Here is a 25,406-nt window from a genome sequence, read left to right on the forward strand (position 1 = left end):
AAGAAAGGAAGGAAAAGAAAGGAAGGAAAAGAAAGGAAGGAAGAAGAAAAGAAAATCTGGAGAGGGTCTTAGATTCTTAGATCAACTCTTCTGTCCTTGAGTACATAACATCATATGACTGGATCAGCCCAGATGGCTATGTATTCTTGCTTGGCTACTAGGAAACTAAGGCTTTAAAAGTTCTAGCAATTTTCCCGGAGTACTATAAAAGGAAATCAAACACCACTATCTCAAACAAAATAGCATAAAGCAAATTATAGCATACATACATTCTGCAATTTTAAGACACATATGAGTTGTTTTACTGTACTGGGTTAAATGCTTTGTGTTTAAATCTGCAGATTTTTGTAATAGTCACAGCAGATTTATTATAAGTTTTTTTCCTTCATCTTATTTTCACTGAATCATGTTTTCTTACGTATAATTTCTCATACATAAAGTCTATCCTCTGTACTAGAGAGTCTCATTGTCACTACACAATCCTTGCATAACTGGTGATGTAAAACCTTGATTTTTTTCCTTCCATACACACCCACCAGTTCAGATTAACAACTCAGCAACCCAGTAAAGAAAAATGTGTGCTTGTACACTTACCAGAGAGAAACAGAAAAGATTCATGTTGCTATTGATTTCCACTCCAGCACCCCAAAATTCTGCTCCAAAGAACTCCCGCTGCACAATGCAGCTCCTTCTTTCTCTCCCAGCTGTTTGTACATTTCTCCCTGGAGATTACTGCAAGATAAAATCCCTGCAATAATCCACTGGATTCAGAGCCCATTATCAAATGAGACAGGCTTTCTCAGGACAGTACAAGCAGTTTTCTGAATTAATGAACAATGTTTACCCACAGAACAAAAGCATGGTCTGAATGATTATGATGGACTCAGGATATGTTCTCTTGCAGGCTGTTGTTTCCATTTAGTTTCTAATGTAACAGAAATAAAATTACTTATGCTTAAGGCCACTGGAACATACAGCTAACTCCAAAGCAAATCTTCTCATCTTGCTCGTATTTTCCAAAGGCATAAAAATTCTTGGTCAATGCTACATTTCAATGAAGACAAACTAATTTACAAAATACAGTAGCTATTGTTGACTGCTTTTTGAATGGAAGTATCTTACGTATGTACCATGAAAGCATCTTACGTATATACCATGAAAAAGAAACCTACATGCCACCAAATTATTAAAAAAAATGTACTCTGTTTGAGGCTGTACACTATTGAGTAATTACCAAACCTGTTACTACACTGACTGCTTGATTATGCAGATTAGGACTAAAACAAATTTGCTATTAGAAAATGTGTCAAATTTGAAAAATTAAAAAACTGAATGTATTCAAAACTGATTCACAGGTTATAATGAAAGGCATTGTAGTATATACAGGAAAGCAGATGAGAGATAAGAAATTGGAAAGAAAAACAGTAGCCTATGTGCTTAAACCAACAAAAATATCATTGCATAATTTGACAAAATACCACCAGACAAAGAAATTCCTATGTATTTCTCTGTTACGGAGTAGAACTTCAGTCTGAGAAAGAAAGAAAGACATATAGACTGTGAGTCTCAAATTGTTTCAGATTATGAAACACATAAAATTATATTGTTTTTGGAATAATGTTCCCTTCCAGTTAATTTCCCACAGCTTTTATGTGAACACTATGCTATTTGGTTACATGAATGAGCAGTAGCTGGTACCAAAGAGACAAGCAGAACTTCCCTCAAAACTAGAGATACGCTGAGATACTCTCATTTTGTGACCAAGATCTCAATTTCCTTTTTCTTACTGTAGAAATTCCTATTTGTAAATCTCAAGTATCTCTTTTATTGCTCATACATCTGACTACTTCAGTTTGTTCAAGTCATTTTGCAGTTTGATTCTGCACCACAGTGAATTCAAAGCCTCCAATTTTATCAAGATTGCTACATTTTAACATACCTTATTTTCTATCCTGAACAAAACCCAAACAAGACTCACACAAAGGCACTGAAGGCAAACACAAGAAGACAGATAAGATTTACAACTTCAAAACCAGAATATCTTCAGTTTGTTCTTTGCCTATTTACTGTGATGTATATACAAATCTCGAAGGCTTTTCCCAGGTCTTCTTTTCAGTTATAGTTTTAGGAACACTAACAGATTTTGCTACCACCAAGTGCCACTCTCCTAACATGATTATGAACGTATTATTATGAGAGTCGTCGCTTACCACAGATGGGCTTGCAGTTGGTTTGTGGCTCACTCACTTGTCTCCTTGAGGGAACAAACTTTGGTCATTCCTGTTCCTCAGCTTCTCTGGGTGAAAAAAAATGAAATAATATCAAAAGCATCATATGCAAAGTACTATGAAAGAGCCTGCTTTTGTGGGGGAGCTGGACTTAATGATCCTCAGAGGTCCCTTCTAACCCCTACAATTCTGTGATTCTGTAATGATGAAAAGCACTACGACCAGGTTATGGAGAATTGCCTTTTTTTTTAAACATATAGCAATAGCTATCTGGAAAACACTAGGAAGACTAGAAACCTAGTAAGATGACAAGATATACAGTGGAATCAAACCCCAAGTAACTCGGGGGGATATGTTTTTCTTTCAGACTGGTTTAATCTCTGGATTTTGGGTTGGAGTTTTTGACATGCTTTTTTTGGGGGGGGGGGGGGGGGGGGGGGGGGCGGGGGGAGGTGAGGCTATGCATATTTACTTGCAAGAACTTAGGATGAAGTTCATGGATTTTATACCACAAATCTTCAAGGTAAGCGTAGCTAAGAAAGCATGGATCTTCAACTGAGCTATTCAGTTTACATTTTGCTTGCATGTGCAGACACATTGAAAAGAGGATAGCTGAAGACAGAAAAAGAAACTAAAAGATAAATAGCAGCCTGTATCAATGCTTACAAATATATATATGGCAAGAAATAATGCAGCAAAGCAAAAACACAGAGCTGTACAAGGAAACCTCTTATAAAGAGAGATAAATGTTCATCTACTAACTTTCTAAGGCACTGGGCCAAATCTTGTTTCAGTTGTTCTTGATTCACCATTTGGACAGGTGCAATTCATCACATCAAGCGTGAAATCATGTGCGCTAGGCACTAGTCCGCTAAAATAAAATGTGAAAAGCAGAGGCAGGATTTACTCAAATACGAGCTGGAGACTGAAACCAGAAGTCATACAGGTTTAGATTCTGGAGACATGCCTACTGAGCGCATGACTCAGATGGCTTGTCTTCCTTCATTCCTTCCTTCATTCTCCAAAAGGCAGATCTCCAGCATTCAATTCCTCTCATTTCATATCATGGTGGATTAATCCTTCAGTTTTGAGGTGTATCAGCTGTCTCCATATATCTATACTGAAGGTACTACAGTACTGAATTAAAGTTATTCAAGTTGGGTTTAAAATATTCAGTTCAAATACCCTGCTTAAGAAGCAGAGAAAATTAACCCTCAGATTTCCATTCTGTTAGGATAGAGCTTTACAACTAATAGCCTTCAATAAAGATTTCAAGTGGGATGCCTAAGCACAGCTACAGATAGTTCAGATACTAAACGACTAAGGCCCTTAAAGATTGCAAATTTATTATTATATGTTTTTAAGTAATTATAGATGACTCTTACAAAAAGTTAACACTTTAGATCTCCACTAATTCAGTGGTATAGCCATCTATAAAAGACAAGTTGATATTCCTAAACTATAGATGGCATTACCCATCAGGTTCCTGTACTGGACTAATGGTTAAATTACCAACTGTGAGGAATCATCTATTATAACAATTAAAATAAGATGCAATAGCTTATAATTTTGTTGGTCAGGATGGATGATACAAAAAAAAAATACTCAGCAAGAGTTCTTAATGACGCCCAATAGCACAGCTGTCTCTGTAAAGAATCTGAACTTTATAAAGAAAAAAAATCCAGAAACTAAAAAGAACAAATTTGAAGGTAATGTCAGTGTTTTTAATTTTATCTGGCATAAGTAGAGCTATTTGCTGCTGCAGCAACACACCGGAGCAGCAAAATCACACTGTAAAAGGGGTAGACAAATCAGTTTTACCAAACAGGAAGCACGCGAAACCTTCACTTTCTAGCTCTAATCTTGCACTACAGTTAGCATTTAATTCTCTTTGTTCACTGATCCATGGTTTCTAAATAGTTGGGCTCTACATCTATGCAAGTTGTTCAAACACCACTAAAAACTAAAAAATGCCCACAAATAGAGGCTTTCATATATTGAGGTTCCTATTCCTGCACAATGAAAAAACTGCATAGCCGAGGTCTCTGGGTATCCTTGGCCTCTTCAGGAGGCTCAGTATCAGCTGTGTATTCACAGTAAGTGGCAACATACAATCTAGCCTGGCATACAAGTAGTCAAGGTCAAGCCATGATTCAAATATTTAAAATTCAGTCTTGGCTGCAGGCTCCTAGACCTATGCTAGCCATTCTGCTGGTGTAGTTTCATCTGTCACTGTGAGAATCCACCAGCAGAGTTGTGTGACTCACAGATTTACTTGGTTTTCTGGACAAATAACCCCCTCCCAAAAATAATATATACAATAGTTGTTAACCCAGACACATTTCAGTAAGCGTGGAACTAATTATCCTCTTGTCTTCCCCCTTCTTCTTTTCCTCCTACAGCACACCTATCCTTAATGAAAATGCGCATCTACTTCTCTGATCATCATCTGTTTGTTATCTGAGCACCTCCACACTGATTTAAAATGATGATCGACAATGCTATTGTCAGATAAAGTATGAGTGTTAAATCTAATCAGGTGGTAAGCAGCCACGTTTCCCTATTTCCTCCACATAAAGAACCTGGATTACTACTTCATAATGAGTTCTAAGTAAATGTTGTGCAGTTCTACTGTGCTCTAGAGGCTATGCTGGTAGAAATTAGGAGATTCAAAAATAATGAGTCAATTATAGGCTTCTTCTTGGTTCTCCCATTTCTTTGGAAAGGGGCTGTGTGTTTACGTTCACGGAATCATAGAATCAGAACCATAAACCACTAAACCATGTCCCTTAGTACCACATCTACATGTTTCTTGAACACCTCCAGGGATGGTGACTCCACCACCTCCCTAGGCAGCCTGTGCCAGTGCTAGACCACCCTTTCAGATAAGTTTTTCTTAATATCCAATCTGAACCTCCCCTGGAGCAACGTGAGGCCATTCCCTCTAAGTTCTGTCACTAGGTATGCAGGAGAAGAGGCTGACCCCCAGCTCACCACAATCTCCCTTCAGGTAGTTGTAGAGAGCAATAAGGTCTCCCCTGAGCCTCCTCTTCTCCAGAATGAACAATCCCAGCTGCCTCAGATGCTCCTCATAAGACTTGTGCTCCAAACCCCTCACCAGCTTTGTTGCCCTTTTCTGAACATGTTCATGTCTTTCTTGTAGCGAGGGGCCCAAAACTGAACACAGTACTCAAGATTTGGCCTCATCAGGGCTGAGTACAGGGGGACGATCACCTCCCTGGCTACACTATTTCCAACAGAAGCCAAGATAGCATTGGCCGCCTTCTCCACCTGAGCACACTGGCAGCTCATGTTCAGATAAGCATCAACCAGCATCCCCAAATCCTTCTCCTCTGCACAACTTTCCAGCCACTCTGCCCCAGGCCTGTAGCATTGCATGGGGTTTTTGTGGCCTAAGTGCAGGACTCAGCACTTGAACTTGTTGAACTTACCTCCACTGGCTTCACGCCATTGATCCAGCCTGTTCAGATCCCTCTGGAGGGCCTTCCTACCCTCAAACAGATGAACACTTCCCCCAGCTTGGTGTTATCTGCAAACTTACTGAGAGTGCACTCAATCTCCTCATCCAGACAATCAATGAAGATATCAAAGAGGACAAGCTCCAGTACTGACCCCTGGGGAACACCACTCATGAGCAGTGGATTTAACTCCATTCAGCAGCACTCTCTGGGCCTGGCCAACCAGCCAGTTTTTTACCTAGCAAAGACTGTACTCGTCCAAGCGATGGGCTGCCAGATTCTCCAGGAGAATAGTGTGGGAGACACTGTCAAAGGTTTTCATAAGGTCTACAAGTGTCAACTCAGCAAGTGTCTACTCAATATTCTTTAACATATGAGGGTAACCTTGTATTGACAAAATGGATAAAACCCCCTGACTCATTTTACCTCCTTCTATTCGCTTTCAACAAGCAGATAACACACCAGTTATTTGCAGAATACTTTTTCTGTTGACCCATTATCCATGATAAGTTCTCTTTGGTAAACCACTTTTTGATCCTTGTAAACTGCTGTTATAAAACAAGTTTAAGTCTTTCTATCATGAACATCCCCTGAATATACTCCAAATGGTAGAAAGCTCCATTTCAAACTACAAACACAATAGCTCTAAGAGGTACTAAATTCGATATTCCAGAATCAAATGTTCCAATGTTCCAATCACTGTCTCTAAATTACAACTACTTAATAGTTTGGAAAGGACCCATGAAGTACTAACTAAAAATCCGATTCTTTAAATGCTATTGATTTTTTTTTTCTTTTAGACTCTCCTTCAATTTAGAGACAGCTTCTTCATTTCCTCTTTTTACATTCAGCAAGTAATTAAAACTTGGTAAGGAAAAAGCTTCACAAGTGCCCCTACCCCCACCAAATTTCAGTACTCCCATTCTCCTTTGAAAAGACAATTTTACAGATGAAATGATTGATTCAGCACAGCAGTTTTTACACATTTGCAACAAGAATCTGCAACAGTGCTTAGCTCAGTTAAAGATTATTTTAAGCTCACTCAGCACAAATAGCCATAACATTTACTTCAGCTCAGAAAATCAAGCAAAATAAGACACAGAGAGCCTATATTCAATAACTCAAAGAGGCAAAGTAAAATGCTTTCACATTTCCAGAATCCCAGTGAAGGTCTATGCCTATTAAGGTCACTGACAAAATTCCCGTCAAATTCTGTGCAATCAGAATTTCACGTATCTTCTGCTAACAGATTGCATTTAGTCACAGCATTACAAATGCACATGGTGTTTCCCATGTATTCATTACAATACTCTGTGATATCTGGAAGCCAACATTCCTTTTTGGATAAACCATCACAATGGTTATTCCTCTGTCCCAGAAGATTTAAATTTTTTTGGAGCAGTTATATTTTAATTAAAGAAAAAATGTACCTCTGAGAGAGAAAAAGTTTATTTCCTAAAAGGGAGGGACAGATCCTTTGCTCTATAATTTTACTGAAACTCCATGAATCAGGCCCAAATATTCTTTATTGCTATCTTGATATTGAAATTTAGAGTGAAAACTGCTAGCTTCTCTCATCAGGTCAATTTATCCATTACCAGACAAAACTGATGTCTACCCTGAATTATGGGTATAGGAGTCATTATCTTCCAGGAGCACCTTGAAAACGAGATGTCTAATCTCAATAATGTAAGTTTCCTGGTTAAATAAATCCCCTGTGCTTAGTAATTCTATGCATTTATAGAAGAGATGTCAACTCTCTACCTCCTTAGACCTTAAAAAACAGTTTAAAGCCTCAAGGGGATTTGAATCCTCACAAAACAGAATTGGTCTCTGTACTTACTACTTAGTATTCTTAATTACACAGTTCATGCATTTTTGTTATGTAATTGGGCAGGAAAACTGAAAGAAACAGACCATTTTGCAAACATTTGACTTCACTTCCCTTTTACTTTATTTGTTGTTGTTGTTTTGTTGTTGGAACTGGGTTGGTTGGTTGGTTGGTTGTTTTTTTTCAATACCAAGATGACAGACTTAACAAGAACACCTTGCAAAAACTGGCTCTTGTCAGCATTGCCCTCTGAGTTTGTAGCCAGCCAGTCCTTGTGTGAGCATTTAAGAACTGAACTTTGAAAGGCCAGCAAAAGTTCTCCAATTCACTCTGCAAGAAAAATTGCCTTGTCACTTTTTCCTAAGAGAATTCAAGTTAAGGACTCTAGTCATCAGTTCCTTCTTTGAGGGACTGATCCAAAGCTAAATGAAGCCAAAAAGAATCCAATCCATCTATTGAACTGAGTACTTCAGGCAACTTCAAATAAAGTAGAGTTCCCCTACTATTTAGAGGGTACATGCTAAATCAGGTACACCCTGAGGACAGTCTTTCTAACTTAGCTTACACCCATCGTAGCTCACTCCTGCTCTTACACGCTGCCTGACCTCCAGGAGATACCCACTGATAGCTGCTGAAAGCCCCAAAATACAAGCGAAATACAAAAGAGCCAGCTGGCTTACACAGCCAACTAGGTGAGTAGCCTTGGAGGATAACATACTGTTTTATACTATTTTATAGTCACCATCCCTGGAGGTGTTCAAGAAAAGGGTAGATGTGGCACTGAACAACATGGTTAATGGTCATGGTGGTAATGGGTTGATGGTTGGTCTAGATGATCTTAGTGGTCTTTTCCAACCTTAATGATTCTATAATTCTGTGCACAACACCATCTCATCTGCAGTTTTCTGGCCTGGAGCTGGTTCATAGCCTGAAAATATGGACTTGCATCTGCCCATATCTGTAGACAAAACACCAGATTAAAAATCTCTTTCTGTCCTTAAGGAGTCTATACTGAATCTCTGGTCCTGTCTCTGCTCTCGCCCTCATACAAATCAGGAGGAATTCACTGAAAGCCAATGAAACCACTGTAGCATCTCTAAAATTAAAACTAAAGCTTAGCAATTTTATTGGTGATCTCCTACTACGTGTTTTAATTTTCAGATTTGTGTGAGTTTTGTCTTTTTGAAAATTGAAAATAGAGATTCAGAAATGCCTAATTTGGTTTTAAAATACCTCAGAGTTTCTTAGCTAATTGAGATATGCACCTGCTGCCAGTAGCCTGTTCTTTTACAAATCATCCCAAACAAATTCTGCTGGACAAGCATAGCATTTTCATCACACTAACTCTTAAGTTTGGCTCAATAGCTTTTTAAAACCATTCTCCTGATAAAAAGCAACTCTTTTTTACAGTCAGAGAAGACCAGCAATCCATACTAGTTAGACATTAAAGGCTATGCAGCTGTTATTGTGCCAAACAAAGCTTTTCTCTTACTTTCTGCAACTTAGGTTTCAATCTGTATTTAGTAAAATACAGTGATAAAACCTAGTGTTCTGGACTAGTTATGGAGCATGAGTAGAAATGAATCCAGGAAGTACAAAATTTGCTTAAATCACAATTGTCTAAAACACTTCACTACTGCAGATATACCCCTGTGTTGGAATCAACCACACAAAGTTGTTCACGTATCAGAAAGAAATACACCCTGCTGCACAAAGCACTTATCTTTTTGTATAGCATTAACAGCTACCTACTGTTTGGACACTTTTATGTTCTTTGGAAATCAACCTGAATAGATCCTTAGCACACTGACATTAGTAGAGTTTTTTGTTTTTCACCCGATTTATGTCAGCTTACCCAATGTCATCAAACTGTTAGAGCTGTGCAGCTAATTTTTACAACAGTGCTGCTTTTTAGAGGCAAGGATACATCAGCCAATGCAGTGGCAATTTGAGCTGTTTACATCTTTGTGCATGTGATTCGCAGAGCCTACAGCTTGGAGTGTCCTCGTTTTTGACTATCCATGACCCTGCTATACTGTCTTCCTGAGTATCCGTGTGTTATAGCACTTTCATTTCTACAAACATACAGTGCCATGTGAGAGACGAACTCTATTTGCCACTTAGGACCCCTTTAAAAAACAAATGTCAACCCTCATTCCCTGTAGCAATTCACTCCTTTATGTTCCTGCAAAATAAGCCCTATCTGCATCCACTGTTGGATAAGTTACTGGGATTTACTAAGATAATGAGCACACGGAAGAGGTGGATGCTAAGAGGAAGAAGTCTGTGCACCGCCACCAGGATATGTCGCAGAAACTCCAGGATATGTCCGCAGAAACAGGATATTGGCGTGCTCTAAAATATTAGGGGAAAACAAAATTTAAATTTGATTATCACACCAGTAAAACTGAAATCAGCTACACATTGTCCTCACCAGTCACATTAAAACCAGGCTTATACAGTGGGAACTGTAGATGCCATCTGCAGCCCTAGAATAACCTTGGCAGCATACCAGCATATATTCTTTTCAGTGGGGAACAGCCTTCCTTGCTGTAGCTGAGACCTCATGGTACCTCAGACTGCCAAATTGTCTCAGAGCTAGTAACTGGATATTGTCACTCACTTAAATCCATTCTAGTTAAACAACATGCTTGGAGTTAGCAGTTTCTGAAACTTTATTAAGGACTGAGTTAGTAATCTTTCTCCTACACCCCCCCACAGCCCCACCCCCACCAACTTAGCAGAACATGATTACTTCAGGCAACCCACCCAAAACCTAAGATGGATAGCTTGAAAACTGGAACATACATGATCAATCCAGAAAAAGACCTGCTGAAGTAATTTTAGTGTTGTTCTGCTTTAGATAGAACAGGGTCTTTCAACAGGAGAATTTTTTATCATCTTAATGAATTATAGATAGATTGAGAGTCAGAGAGGAGATTATGATGCACAGCAGTATTTCTATATTTGCATAGAAACTTCTACCGGACTATCGCAGCTTTTTTAACCTGTGAGAGAATGGAACAATCTAGAGACCTACAAAAAGGATATATATAATAGATACAGTTACAGATCAATGACCTTTCTTGAAAGAATAACCCAGCCCCCTGTGACTGCCCTGTTACTCTAACAATTCACACAAAAAAACCGCTGCTGGATGCAGAAAGTAATGTCAACAAATAAACCACAGATGTTCACCAGGGATAGATTGGTGAATCACACACACACATGTGTTTAGTGCTACAGAAGCAGTTTTACCCTACGTACTCATAATGTGTAAAGAGAACTTCAGAGATGGCTCCGTGAGGCATACATCATTGACTCACACATGGTACTACCATTATTATCACATCCAAAACCTAACAGACCTGAGCATACTTATCCTTTGAAAATCCCTATGACAAGAAAAGTGGTATTATTCCTATGTTATCTCACAGCTGAGCCTACTGTCCGTGTCACTAAAAGGTATGAACAGATACATGTCACCTAGACGTCACTGAGCATGGAGTGCCCGAATCCAAAACACCAATTTTCAAATGTTCAGTTTAAATTGCTTCCTTGTTCTTTAGGTGCTGAAACATACTTAGAAAAGTAAAATCTCTCTGTGAGGAAGTTCAGTCACTGTAGAAATCTTAACATTATTTAGCAGTTAGACAGCTACCCTACTTTTCAGTCAAATTAGGATCTGTAATTTATGTATTCATGTTTCTATATTACTTGAGCAACTAATCTGACTGCCTTCCTCAGAGCACACATACCCCCAAAATCTTTGTAGATAACACAAGAAAGGATGTGGATGAGACTTCCTCTCCTCGTACTGCCTTTTATCATACAATCATCAGATCATAGATTGGGTTAGACTGGAGGGAATCACTGAGACCCAGTCCCTTGCTGTGGACCCCATGGAACCTGGCCTATGCAAGCAAGCAGCCCAGCAATGGCAGTGTCCTTTCTCAGTCGGTGATTTAGAGTTCAAATTTCCTTCATGGTTTCTGCTCTCCTATTCCACGTGATTTCTCCAGTCAAATGAGAGTCTTGTCTGAATTGAGCTTCTCCTACTTCAGAATCTTAAATTATTCATTCTACTCTATACAGACTGGTTTGATCTGTTGAACTAGTGTGTGTGTGTGTGTGTGTGTGTGTGTGTGTGTGTGTGTGTGTGTGAATGTATGTTTGCATATGACTCTCTGGCCAGGCTGCTAGAGCAGTCACTTCACAGAATATACAATTGGATTCTCCAGGTCCGGTATTACTTCACTGGAGCAAAAATGAAATTTGTTGCAGGAAATAATATAAAATATTTTGGAGGACCAACTGTAGATACTAAGGCAAGAAGGTTGCAGGAGACAAGAAATCTGAACCAAACTCCTCAGAGCTGCAGATTTCTGTCCTAAACACTCTACCAAGACACTCACTTTTCTACAAAATCAAACTGGAAGCAGTTTATTTCTCCGGTCTGTTTGCAAACTGCAGTATATGTCATACAATTGTTCTCTAATTTTCTTGGTTATCTCTAATGTGTAACCTCTGGAGGGACAAAGGAGGGTGTGCATATTCCTCTCTCAGCTCCCTCTGCTCAGTGCCTGTGTCCCTGCACCAAGCTCTGGGAACTTTCAGGTGATAAACTCTCAGAGTGAGGAAGGAGCTATTTCGTAAAGGCAGTGGGAAAGCCAAATGAAATGAGCTGATTACTTGTAGCTTGTTGTTGTGCATAGCTGTGAGCAGCATTAGCTACAGGCACAACAGACCATTTTATCTATAGTACCTTGCTGTAAAACCTAGTCACACTGAGTGGATATGCAAAATCTTATTTAAGAGAAAACGATACCATGTGAAAATTGAGTAGGAGAGGATAAATATGTGTGCATATGTCACAGCACAGAGCCATAAACTGCTACTGATACTGAGAGTAGTGTTATCCACAGCCATAGCTCTGCTGGGTATCAGTTTACACTTACTTAAAGAAGACAAATTATTTATCCCACACATCATAATCGAAGCATAATACATTATTATGGGATTAGATAGTCAAAAAGAAAAAGCACAATATGAGGACTGGAATTATCTTTCCGAATATGACTAATAACAATTACAGTCACTGTTGGAGACCAGATCCTCATTCGTTCTTGTTCAAACATCTCAGAATACCACTATGTCTGCTCACATCGTCTTATGTATTGAAGAGATGCTTTTCTGCCATCAGAAGGTATCCTACACTTGTATATGAGCTTTTGATTTTATATTAATCCTAGTAGTGGAAGATAAGACAGAATCCAGCCTAGAAAAAGCCAGTGGGAGCAAAGATGAATATCACAAAATGTAGGAGCTGAGAAATAGATCTGGTAGCAAACATTTCCAATGGAAGCTGAGGCAAAAAGCCCATGTAATAGCAAGATTCAAGGCAGCTGTGTATGAGATTTCCAGCTTTCACACAGAAGACCTACTTGAATTTCACAAAGAAACCTTATGGATTATTTTTAAATAAACTTCTTTCAGGATGAAGGGTATTCTTGTGAGGCAGAGAAGTATCTATATATGTACATGTATGTATACACACTGAATTATACACTCTTGATTCTGTAAACTGGTTGAAAATAACAACTAGAAAAACCTGAAATTATAGATCTTCTTCTCTCTCATTAAAATCCATGTTATCTTCATAGGTTTATTGACAAACTGAACAGTACTTCTATGATGTCACCTGTTTGACCCAAAATCACAGCAAAGTTGCCACTTGAACATTATCTCTTTGGATTTGTAGAAACTCAGAAATCATTGAAAAGCTATGGAGTTTTGAAGCTCTACGAAATCTAAAATCCACAACTTGAATAAAGTGTCTAGAAAAGATACCAAAGCTTGCAAGTGAAAATAAACATGAGGGGATATAATTACAAGGGATAATGAGACTTTGGATGTAATCTCTTGCATGTATCAGTATTATCAGCTGAATCTTTGGATAGGCCTGATCCAAAGTCTGCTAAATGTTAATGAGGATATTTCTTTCGATTTTAATAGGTTCAGAACTTAATCCTGAAACAAATAATTTAGTTCAGTAAGTCATTATTTTGTAATGTGAAGCACGGCGTATGAACACAAACCCAGTATGGCATAAAGATTCACAAACAGTGCCTCATTATTCTTTATTTCTGATACAGCAAAAAAAAGCCTTTTTAGAAACACAGGCTGGAAAGAATACATTTCTCAGCAGTCTATTTCGTGGGTCCATGCACTTAGAAGCACTATGATCAATATTTTCAGGTGAAGCAATTTGTTTCTTCTGTTTGGCATGTGCATAAACCTTGCAATGCAACTTTGGCTTTCATTTCAGTTGCAGTCTGTTATTGCTAATGAAAAAAATAAAACTTCCTGGCTTTTCTAATGTATCAGCTAGATAAATTGTTAACACTTAAGAACTCTCCAGGCAGTAATGAATGACACAGTTTTCTGTGTTATCCCTGATAAAGTTTAGGATATGGAAAGCGGTTTAATCCTCTTTCTATACTCTCCCATCTGTGCTTTAGAGCAACCACAGTAAATTACTACATACTGAAGCATTGCTTCAGATGCAATTTCATATTTTCAAAGCTGAGATAATTTCATTCTATGGTGTATTTTTTAATCTTTGTGGAAAAAAAATAAAAACAAAGGTTGAATGTTTAGAGAAGCCAGGTCAGATAGAACTGTTGAATTTAAGAGACTGATGGTAGTTTCTAGTAAAATAGATCTTTCATAAAGGTTGCTTGGAACACTGAGTTAAGCCAAACTAATCACTTTGTTTACAGAAAATCTGCAATGGAAAGTGTTAAGACTTAACTCAATCGTAATCTTCTGTTAATTATAAGATTTTTTTTATGCAGGAATAGTTGCTGACAAATATGGCTTGAGGCATTCTTTTAATTGGACCTTAAACATGCCATTGCCTATGCCTAATGTCTTTGATTCAGCTTTAATATCGCAGACTGAATTCACCCAGTGTAGTTTTGCCTATTCAGTCACAATTAGGGTGCATTTTTTTCTCTGTGAGGGAAGCTTAAGTTTTGTGTTGGGTTTTTCCACATTTTATCAGATGTGCATTTTGCCTGTTCTGTAATCATTATGGGTTAAGGGACTGATTTAGTATCTGCTGGAGTAAATTGACTGCTCAGTTCAGAGGGTGAGTGTAAGCAGCTGCTCCAAGAGAAGAAGCGAACGCAGAGAAAGAGACTGATTCAATGAACTGTTTCTGTTGCGTTTTTTTGCATCCAAGAACCTGCATTCAGTAACACCACAGAAGTTCAGTCAATCCAGTGTCTTGGTTAGGTCACCATATGGTTGTGGAACAGCTGGTTAATGTTAATCCTTCACAAAACTGAGATCGTACTTACAGGAAGCAGCAGATACCTTGAGGAATCTGCAGCCACAGTGAGGCATCTACACATCCAAGGCAGTTAGCCACAGATCATCAAAACACTGCCTGAGAAGGAGCTCCTCTGCAACCCTTTATTACTTTGAATTCCAAAAAGACATCTTATGACCTGTCTTACATTCTGTGACTAACCTGGAGAGTATAGCCTATACAACTTGATGATCTAAACCCAGCCTGTCACCTCTCAACCAGATTACATCAGTCCTGCACTTTCTCTGAGACTTCATAGATGCTTCTAAGACTACCAAGTTATCAAAGTGAAGTTAAATCTCTTGAGTTCAGGCTGAAGAAAAATCTTTGGCCCAATGTCATTTTTCAGCTACATTTGGGAGCCCTGGATTACCTGTGTGAAGGTGAGCTGCTTACTGAGAGCCCGAGCAGCTCCAGACATAAAGTAAGGCTGCACATCTGTGGCTCCATTCCTCTTCTCTCAGTTGTCATAAATACGCCTGCATCTGGAAGGCAGCCTGATCTGCTGCACAGAGAAATGGTGGGCCCATGTCCTAGGGGAACATGCATAGGGAAGAAAAAAAAGCAGCTCCAGGAGGGCCCCCAGCTACCCAGCTCAAGAAAGATGTGGAGTTTTTGGAAAGGGTCCAGAGAAGGTCCATGAAGATGATCAGAAGGTTGGAGAGCTCTCCTATGAAGGAGAAGAGAAGGCTCTGGGGAGACCTCATTGCAGCCTTCCAGTACTTAAAAGGAGCTTGTAAACAGGAGGAAGACCAACTTTTTACAGGGTCTGATAGTGATAGGATAAAGGGAAACAGTTTTAAACTAAAAGAGGGAAGATTTAGATTAGCTGTCTACAGGAAGTTTTTCACTGAGAGGGCAGTGAGGCACTGGCACAGGCTGCCTAGAGAGGTTGTGGATGCCCCATCCCTGGAGATGTCCAAGGCCACGTTGGATGGGGCCCTGGGAAGCCTGATCTGATGCCTGATCAATAGTTGGCAACACTACCCATGGCAGAGGGGTTTGGAACTAAATGACCTTTGAGATCACTTCCAACCCAAGCCATTCTGTGCTTCTATGATCCTGTGGACTGTGGATTCTCCTGTGGGAGTAGAAAGCTCTGTTCTGTAGATAGTAGTCTGCCGATGCTGAAACAATGCTGATGTCAAAAAGAAACTATTGCCACTCTTCTGATTTTCCTCTTTTCTTGATCTTCATCTAGGTCTTCACTGCCACATGCCTGCTGCTGGAATTGCTGAGGAACAGTGAAATTACTCAGCCTTTTAGTGAATTTGTATATTATTTTGGAAGCCTTTGTGAAGAGGGTAAGTTACGTATTTTGGAACTGGGTATTCACATAAATTACCAAGGAAGTAATGTTGGGATTTCTGAGAAGTGCAGAGTTACTGTTTGAATAACACTGTGACTGCAGACATCTTGATATAGGAGGTATGTAAATGGAATAGTAAGTATATCCAAAGCATTAAACATTAAGAATTCAAACTGCAATCAAAGCACATTGTGTGGCACCAAGCCAATGGATGGAGCACAACTGAACTGAACTCTGTGATTTAAGCATAAAAGTAGCACACAGTTCAGGCACAAAAGGAGCTGTTTCTATGAGACATTTCTGTCATGTCTTGTGAAACCACAGAAATTCTGACTGGGAATTTAATGGTCTACTTAATAATAAACATTGTTTATTATTGATGTTATTTAACCTTTATGTTGCTGTATCTACCATGAAAGTGTGCCGTATTTCCAAGTGTATGCATTTTTTAATAGCATTCATGGAACTTCGTAGAAGGAAGAATTGTATTCAAAAACCATTAGAGAGATCTACTTGGCCTACCATTATCAGAAAATCAACACTTCTTCACTGGAGCTTGGGACACAGAAAATCAAAGGTTCATTGTGAAACCAGAAAGTGTGGCATGAAAAGTTGAAAGAAAGAATGCTTAATAGAGTAAAATGATAGGCAAAAAGGCTTTGGTGAAACTATGAAAAGAACTCCTTTATTTATTTATTAAGGAAAATTTGTGCTTCCTCTCAAAATGCTTTCCAGGAAATACTTATTTTCTAATCAGCTCTAATCATAAGTTATTAAGGGCACTAGTCTTTTCTTCTGCCTCTGACAAGAAAGAAAAGCAATTAAATGATACAGATGTCACTTGTTCTCGTGAGTCCAACTGTGCCAAAATAGTATTATCCATAAAAGACAGTAAGCAGCATTTGAAAATATTAGTGTAGCCAGCCAGGGACAGATTAGAGTCAGGCTCATGAGGACAAAAGAATAATGAGAAGGAGGGGATGCGCACGCTTGGGCTGTGGGAAGCAGGCTGGAGAGGAAGGAGGGGCAGAGGATACAAGAGAGAGCCATCGTTCTCAGCCTTGACTTCACTTACAGACACAAGAGACTTTCTGTTTTTTGCAGCTTTGTAGAAATGTCAAGAGCATTGAAAACTGCATCCATCGTTTCACCAGAGGGGACAGGGATTTGACCCTGTTCATTCACACACTGGTCCACATTGCTGGCTGCTTACATACGCTGTGTGTGTATGATGTACTCTATTAAGAAGACTCTGTCAGGATGCTAGAGGGCTTTCAGGAGAACTATGTAATGTTCTCCAAATGACTACCTCTGCTCCTTGGAGATGAGGTGTCAAGGGAGTAGCTAGCCCAGACAGAAAGAAGTCTTGAACATCTTCATGTTGGCTAACACTGTGCTTTCTATACAGCAGGTATAGCCAGTCTAGACACTACATTGAACAAATAATCAGTGGCAGCCTTATTTAAACTTTTGCAGAGCAAATTTAGTTAATCGTTCAAAACACATTTGTGAGATTCTCCAAAATGAGCAGCTTACCCTCCACCTTTGTGAAATTACTGTTAATCATTCACTAATGTCTGAATCATCCTATTTAAACCTTCCCCCTGTGGTTTTAGAATTCTTTCTGCTTACTAATCCACCACAGGGGAGTGATATGTAAACATGCAAACATTTTATAGGCTTTTCCTGTTTGTGATGGTAGGTTCTATCAAGCCATATTTATAGCCTCACTGAGAATTATTTATAATTCATTTGCTTCACATTCAATTGAATTAATTTAAAGGTATAATTCAATTTAACAAACATGCAGTTCAGTGCACTAAGCAGCGAGACATACTGCAGCTGTTCCAGGCATGCTGCATTTCACCCCATCTTTCTGTTTTCAGCCAGCATCCTGGATCAGTAGTATTCTAATATATCAAACCAAGTACCACACCAGAGCAATACTAGCTTTTACACCTCCAAGCTATGTAACTGTTAACTAGCTACCCAAAACTTCTCTGAATTCTCCTTCCCTGTGCAGAGTACGTCCTTTACTGTGCAGCTATCTATTACAAAATCGCGCTGATGTGAACTACTGCACTCTTGCTGCTAACTCTGCTGAAGTCCATTATAGACAACCCTTTCCTGTGATTTATGCCTCATTATAAAAATCAAATTTCTTGGTTGTCAAAAGTAAATTGACTGCAGCAAGCTGAAGGAACAAAATCCCTGAGACACGGAATCATCACACCAGCCTAAGGGTGTAACTCCAAATGTGATGGAAGGATATTCTATGAATACAGAGCTCTCAGAAAAGAAGAAGAAAAACCGATTATCGGGCTGAGTAAAGAAAGTGTGGACTGCCTGTCTCCTAAACCTAACCACCAACATGGGCTGAGGCTCAGCCCACACCCACAAGCCACAACTCAGATGAAAAACTCTTGGGAGAAATTGTTCAGCAGGATACTGCTCTCACCAGCGCTTTAGCAACCCCACTACAGCAGAAGATCTAGACATCATCAGTCTCCTAACACTAAATCTAATCTTAGCCGTACTTTTAATCATAATCCTAAAATGTGTTATGCATCAAGTAACCTGAGTCCCCAAGCGGTGGTTGAGGTGAAAAAAATATTTCAGGAGATATCTTTCTGTTGCCTTGGCATACTCCATGCAGTGTCACTCCACCCACAGCTCCAGAATGATCTCTCTGATCTCTCTCCAAAGCCTTTGTCTAAATTTAAAAATTGACAATGATATACTGTACGAGCCATACATTTAAAATGAAACAAAGGATCCAGCTTTATGTTTTACCTTTAAAAAACAGATATGGACATTTTTTTTTTTTACTGGAAATAAATATTGCCACTGAAATTAATAAAACTATTTGCATAAAGACACATAGTCTTTCTTACACAAACACAAATACAGCCTGTTGCACCAGCATTTATCCTCATATTTCCTTCTTTTTTCCTTAGCTTATTTTTTGGCCAATGTTTTATGTGTATTGTCAGTTTTAAAACATTGGCCTCTTCTCCCATGTAACTAGGGACAGGACAAGAGGGAATGGCCTCAAACTGCGCCAGGGGAGATTCAAGTTGGATGTTAGGAAATACTTCTCCGAGAGAGTGGTTAGACACTGGTATGGGCTGCCCACGGAGGTGGTGGAGTCACCATCCCTAGAGGTATTCAAGAAACGTTTAGATGTAGTACTGAGGGACATGGTCTAGCGGGAAATATTGGTGAAAGGTGGATGGCTAGACTGGATGATCTTAGAGGTTTTTTCCAACCTTGGTGACTCTATGATGCTGTGATTATTTTCTTCTTCTATTTATTTTCAAGGCATGCACATTAACTGTTTGAATGCACCGATATGATAGGTTACCCATATATCCCTGACCCTTTGATTTCAGATTACATTCCACCACGTTCTGCAGTTAATAGCTCTGAAAGTGTTATACAACCAGCTGCATTTCTGATGCCTTTGACTTCTCCATGCACATGCCCAAGAAGCTATTCACAGCAAGGTTAGCAACAGGCAGGGGCTGAATCTGAAGCAAGCTATGAACTCATACCTCCAGCTTCATAGTGAAATACCTCAACTTCCTTGTCAAAAGGTCACAGTTACATTAATATTATAATTCTGAAAAGTATGTCCTTATTTACTTATATTACTGGGTAATATATACGTAGACATGTAGAAAACAAATTTTTCCTTCCTTCTTGCTAGGAAAGGCTCAGCATATTTACATTATTCACATCATGCTACTTTTGCCCATACCTCCTTTCTCTCTGTTCATACATACATAGATAAAATCACTTACTAACTTCAGCTACATTTTTTTCTGTTATTATTTGTCACTGGCAATCTATCATAGAAAACAGGAAGTATTACAGTTACCGTTCGGTGTATCCCATACGAACAGAGCAACTGACATAATCAGAACAAAAAAGCTGAGTATGTCAAATGTATAGCATGGAGCTCAAGAAAAAAAGAATAAAGCATTTTCTCTACATTGTTCTGATACTCCTAGACTTAATATCACAACAGAGGAGACCATATTTATACCCTGATAAGTCATTCTTGAGTTGACATGCCCCTTCAAACTTTAAAGCCAACCATTCCCTTAGCTCAGATTCTGAGTGTAGTGAAAACTGAAATTAGCAACTATACTACAATTTGGACCAAAATGGTTTATTAGCAGTCTGTCTCCTATCCCCATCATATATGAACAATGCCATGGCCTTACAATAGCTCACTTTTTGAACCCTTTCCAACTTCAGATATTTCCTCTCTTTTAATACCTCATTGCTTGTGCATCAATTACAGCCTGACCTAAAGCCACACTGGTAGTGAATATGATATATTGTGGAATTCATTTAAATGAATTTCTGATGTTAGAATAAAACTGTTAAAGAATAAATTTACTGCACAGATTTATACAAATCCTGTATATGCACTGAAATCCTCTTAAAGAAAAAAACTGATGGAAGATTAAAATGTTAAATGAATTAAAACCCAGCATCCTAGTGAAATATAATGATTATTTGACCTACTAAATGAGTAGCTCCAATGACCATATAATGGTAAGTATTCAAATGTATGTCAATTTAAAATATGTAGCGAAAAAATGTAAGGCAAACAGAGATCAATGGGAATATCTATTAAAACAGTAAGCTTATGGAACGGCAGTGAAATGTTCTTGAAAAGTCTTTGTTCACCTAAGCATGGAGCTTGCCAGTCCTTCATTTCTGTAGAGAAAGATAGACTTTTTTATGATAATTAGAAGTGATTAATTGAATAGCAGCAATGCAATTTTTGCTTTGCTCAATTTCCACATATTGAAATGTTTGAGAAAGTCATTTTCTTCTCTTTCTGTTCGGTGCTTCACTTGGGGCAAATTTTTAGGGATCTGTTTTATAAAAGACATTGACCAACACCTGCCATTAGGGCTGGCTGTATTCTGTTTAATGGAAAGTATCTTTTAAAACTGCCATTGAAACACGCAAAACTATGAATGTTGTGATCACTATAACGTTTGTTTAGCTTTTGTAATTTTAATGGATGTTCAAGAACGTAGCATACAAAAACATTTCTGATATACTATCCAAGTATATCAATTCTAAAATAAAAAAATATTGTTTCATATTTCCCCACAAAAAGTGCTATTTTAAACAATAAAAGTGATCCCATTTTGTAGAAAAATATATGCTTTGCCTGTATAGCTTGGTTCTGGCCAGCTCTTCAAGTAACTGGTTTCAGGTTTAAATCCCAGATTAAACCACTAAAAATTCTAAATCCCCTACTAGGAGTTTAAAACAATTTTATACATCAGCTTCCTACCTGAGAAGAGTTGAGCTCATAATCAGTTTAGGTCATAGGTGAAATGAGTTTGTCAGTCGCAATCTAGTCTGTAATGAGTTTATATCTTGATCACAAAAATGACTGTACTATCCAATTAAATATTGCCCAAAGCCACTGTTCATTAGAGATGGAGACTCAGCATTGGATATTAGAGATTGAAGTGCATTTTCCGTGTATGAAGATCTGTACTATCTCTAGACAGTCCTGTCTCACTAGCAAGGCGCTATGCTTGGAATGGCATCGTTACTTCAGTCAAGTCTTTACATTTTTACTACATCATCTTTGTATGACCTCACTAATTTCAAAAATGTTATCACAATAAATATTTAAACCTTCAGTCACAGCCTTGTTTGCAGAATGTGCTTTGTAGAAATTGAAGATTTTTTGTAGTGACTACTTATGTGATTACCTTTGTGCCATTTAACTCAAAGCCTATATTTTTGAAAATAGGATGTCTGGATAAGGCAAAGCCTTTTCTGAAAGGTTCTGGCTGTCAGGGAAACAAGCTGAAAGCTAGAACTTATCTATACAGAAGGAACTAAGAATGTATGTGAACACAAGGCCCCATAAGAACACATATATAAGGATGTCAGGATGCAAATGCAAAAACCCCTGAAGGTGAGTTCAACTTTGAGTCCTATGACTTTATCTATCACTCTCTTGTTAGTTTCAGGAAAATATAGGAAAGGGAAATCTTGACTGTTTCAATGACAAAATCGAAAGAAAATATCTTGGAAGACATTGGGAAAAAGTTTAAAGGCAGATTTTTTTCTTGATTTTGACAATACTCCCCTTCTTTTCCACTCATGCTGAGATAGGGAACTACAGATAAATTTTTAATTTACCAAAACTCCATTTGCCGTTATTTTCTGATAACTGATACACAGTAACACCCATAAACAAGAAAGATAGAAACAACTGTGAAAACTCTCCACTCATTCCTAAAACCGTGGTTTACTGTACCTCAGAGAGCAAAAATGTACACTGAAAATACAGATGATAATAGGGAGACATGGAAGATTAACTCACAGAGACAAATGTATTGTGTCTAGGTTTTGTAAATTACAGCTTTGATTAAGAGATTATCAGATTTGAAACTCTTAAATTTTAACATGTGAATCTGTTCAGAAATGCACACAAGTTGAGAGCTGGGTGAAAACTAGTTCCTGTTGATACACTTCTGAAATGACAAGAGATGGCTAGATAAAATCAGGAAGTATCCAAAATCAACTAGGTGTGAGCAAGCTTCAGGGGAGAAGCTGAATGTTGTACAGAAGCTGGCTTTGGTGATGGTTTAAATGGGCCACACTGAATGAGCATTTTTCTTGATTTAATGACAAACTGGATGGAGTGTGGAACACATTATGAAGAGCAATGCAAAGAAAGGATGGGGAGGATGCTGCACAGGTATGCAAGACTTAAACACGTATTGAGAGATACACAATTTTTTTTAGCTTTATGAGACAGCAGTAAATCGTTAATATAAGGTAGGTTGACTTGTCATGGGTAAGTCACAGTTTGCACAATACAATATTTGCAGTAAAATCTTTGGCCATACTCCACAGAAAACTGTGTTTCCATCCTTGTCTCTCAGGCCTCCTCCCAAAAGTCTCCTCCTCCTTTTTAATAAGTCAGCCCTCATCTCTTTCTGCTAATATTAAGAGGAGAAAGAGTCAGCACACCATCTCTGGCTATCATGCTGCTGCTTCAGCACTAAGCTCAGGTATCAGCAACATGTCTAACTGTTCACCAAACTCTTCTCTTGAATGCTTGCTTTTCAACATTGATGAAGAAGACAGAATGAACACAAGAAGGACTGCAATAACTTTTAGCTACAGGAAAAGAGATAACTTATTCAAGACCTGAAGTTATGAATGGTGCTTAGTGAGTTAATCCAATTTAATACAAGAGAATCAGACTCAAACCATGCTCATTAAGAGGACTTGAATTTTAAATTATTTTTTTAAACAACCTAGGAAACATTTGACCTTCCTGCCAATCATTTCTCTGCAGTATTTATAAGCATTTTTGAAGGTGCTGATTACAATACTGAATGTCAAAAGGATTCTATCTACTTTTAACATTATTACAGGACTGAATGTCAATAAGATTCTATCTACTATTAATGTTGTTATTATTATTGCTGCAGTACTCAAAAGCTGTAATTATAGATCAAGGCCTGACTCTAATATGTGCTGCACAGATCTAGAGTAAATGACAGTTACTGTCATAAGAGCAGTATGAGAGACATTAATACTTAATACAGAACTACATAAGGAAAAATGTATAACAGTTCAGGTCAGCTTGAAAGAATGCAGTTGGACCACCAGTGCCTTCATTAAAAAGGAGAATTTTAAGGAAGAATTGAAGCAAGATAGAACAATTTTTCATATCTATATTGGGATCATTGCTCAAGGATGAGAACCATCATAAGAAAGTTTTGAGAATGTAATTAGTGTTCAGAGGAGGCTAGGTATTTCTACTGACTAGAGACAAACATGGGCATCTCAGTAATAATCAAGGTGAAGACAAGCAGCTTATATTTGATATCATAGAGTAATTGAATCTCCAAGGTAGGAAAAGAACTCCAAGACAGGTACACTCTTTGCTGGGTAAAGAGCCGGCTGGAGGGCCGGGCCCAGAGAGTGGTGGTGAATGGAGTTAAATCCACCTGGCAACTGCTCACGAGTGGTGCTCCCCAGGGGTTGGTGCTGGGGCCTGTCCTCTTCAATATCTTTATTGATGACCTGGATGAGGGCACTGAGAGCACCCTCAGTAAGTTTGCAGACGACACCAAGCTGGCAGGAATTGTCAATTTGCCTGGGGGTAGAGAGGCCCTACAGAGAGATCTGGACAGGCTGGATCTCTGGGCTGAAGCCAATGGGGTGAGAGGTTCAACAAGACCAAGTGCCGGGTCCTGCACTTTGGCCACAACAACCCTAGGCAACGGTACAGGCTTGGGGCAGAGTGGCTGGATGGTTGTGTAGAGGAAAAGGACCTGGGGGTGTTGGTCGACGCTTGGCTGAGCATGAGCCAGCAGTGTGCCCAGGTGGCCAAGAAGGCCAATGGCATCCTGGCTTGTATCAGAAATAGTGTTGCCAGTAGGAGTAAGGAAGTCATTGTCCCTCTGTACTCAGCACTGGTGAGGCCCCACCTCGAGTACTGTGTCCAGTTTGGGGCCCCTTACTGCAAGAAAGACATTGAGGCCCTGGAGCGTGTTCAGAGAAGGGCAACTAAGCTGGTGAGGGGTCTGGAGCACAGGCCTTATGAGGAGCGGCTGAGGGAGCTGGGATTATACAGTCTGGAGAAGAGGAGGCTCAGGGGAGACCTTATCGCTCTCTATAACTACCTGAAGGGAGGTTGTAGTGAGCTGGGGGTCAGCCTCCTCTGTCTTGTAACTAGTGACAGGACGAGGGGGAATGGCCTCAAGTTGCACCAGGGTAGATTTAGGCTGGACATTAGGAAATACTACTTTTCTGAAAGAGTGGTCAGGCACTGGAATGGGCTGCCCAGGGAGGTGGTTGAGTCACCGTCCCTGGAGGTGTTCAAGAAACATTTATATACAGTGTTGAGAGATGTGGTTTAGTGGGGCTATTGGTGGTAGGTGGATGGTTGGTCTAGATGATCTTGTAGGTCTTTTTCAACCTATCTAATTCTGCGACTCTGTGATCATGAATCCAGCCATGCACCAATATCTCCCCACTAAACCACGTACCTCAGTGCCACATCCACATGTTTCTTGAACACCTCCAGGGACAGTGACTCAATCACCTCCCTGGGCAGCCCATTCCAGCACCTGATCATTCTTTCAGAGAATAAATTTTTCTTAATATCCAACCT

The 25,406-nt window shown here is 39.0% G+C and overlaps 1 protein-coding gene across 2 annotated transcripts in view; it reads right to left on the bottom strand.

Moving 5' to 3' along the window:
* LOC110401829 (SAM domain-containing protein SAMSN-1-like) overlaps window positions 1-25,406 on the bottom strand; it is a 270,707-nt gene that overhangs the window by 89,612 nt on the left and 155,689 nt on the right. The window contains exons 1-3 of one of the 2 annotated variants that reach the window (XM_021403349.1): window positions 2,991-3,714; window positions 2,211-2,296; window positions 595-732 (exon numbers count right to left, since the gene is read on the bottom strand). In XM_021403349.1, the coding sequence (XP_021259024.1) occupies window positions 595-618 (24 nt within the window). In that variant the 5' untranslated portion in view covers window positions 619-732; window positions 2,211-2,296; window positions 2,991-3,714. Of the gene's footprint in view, window positions 1-594; window positions 733-2,210; window positions 2,297-2,990; window positions 3,715-25,406 lie in introns of those variants that run through there. The other variant, XM_021403343.1, reaches the window with a different exon arrangement.

Source organism: Numida meleagris, chromosome 1 (genome assembly GCF_002078875.1).
Source record: "Numida meleagris isolate 19003 breed g44 Domestic line chromosome 1, NumMel1.0, whole genome shotgun sequence".
Lineage (NCBI taxonomy): Eukaryota > Metazoa > Chordata > Aves > Galliformes > Numididae > Numida > Numida meleagris.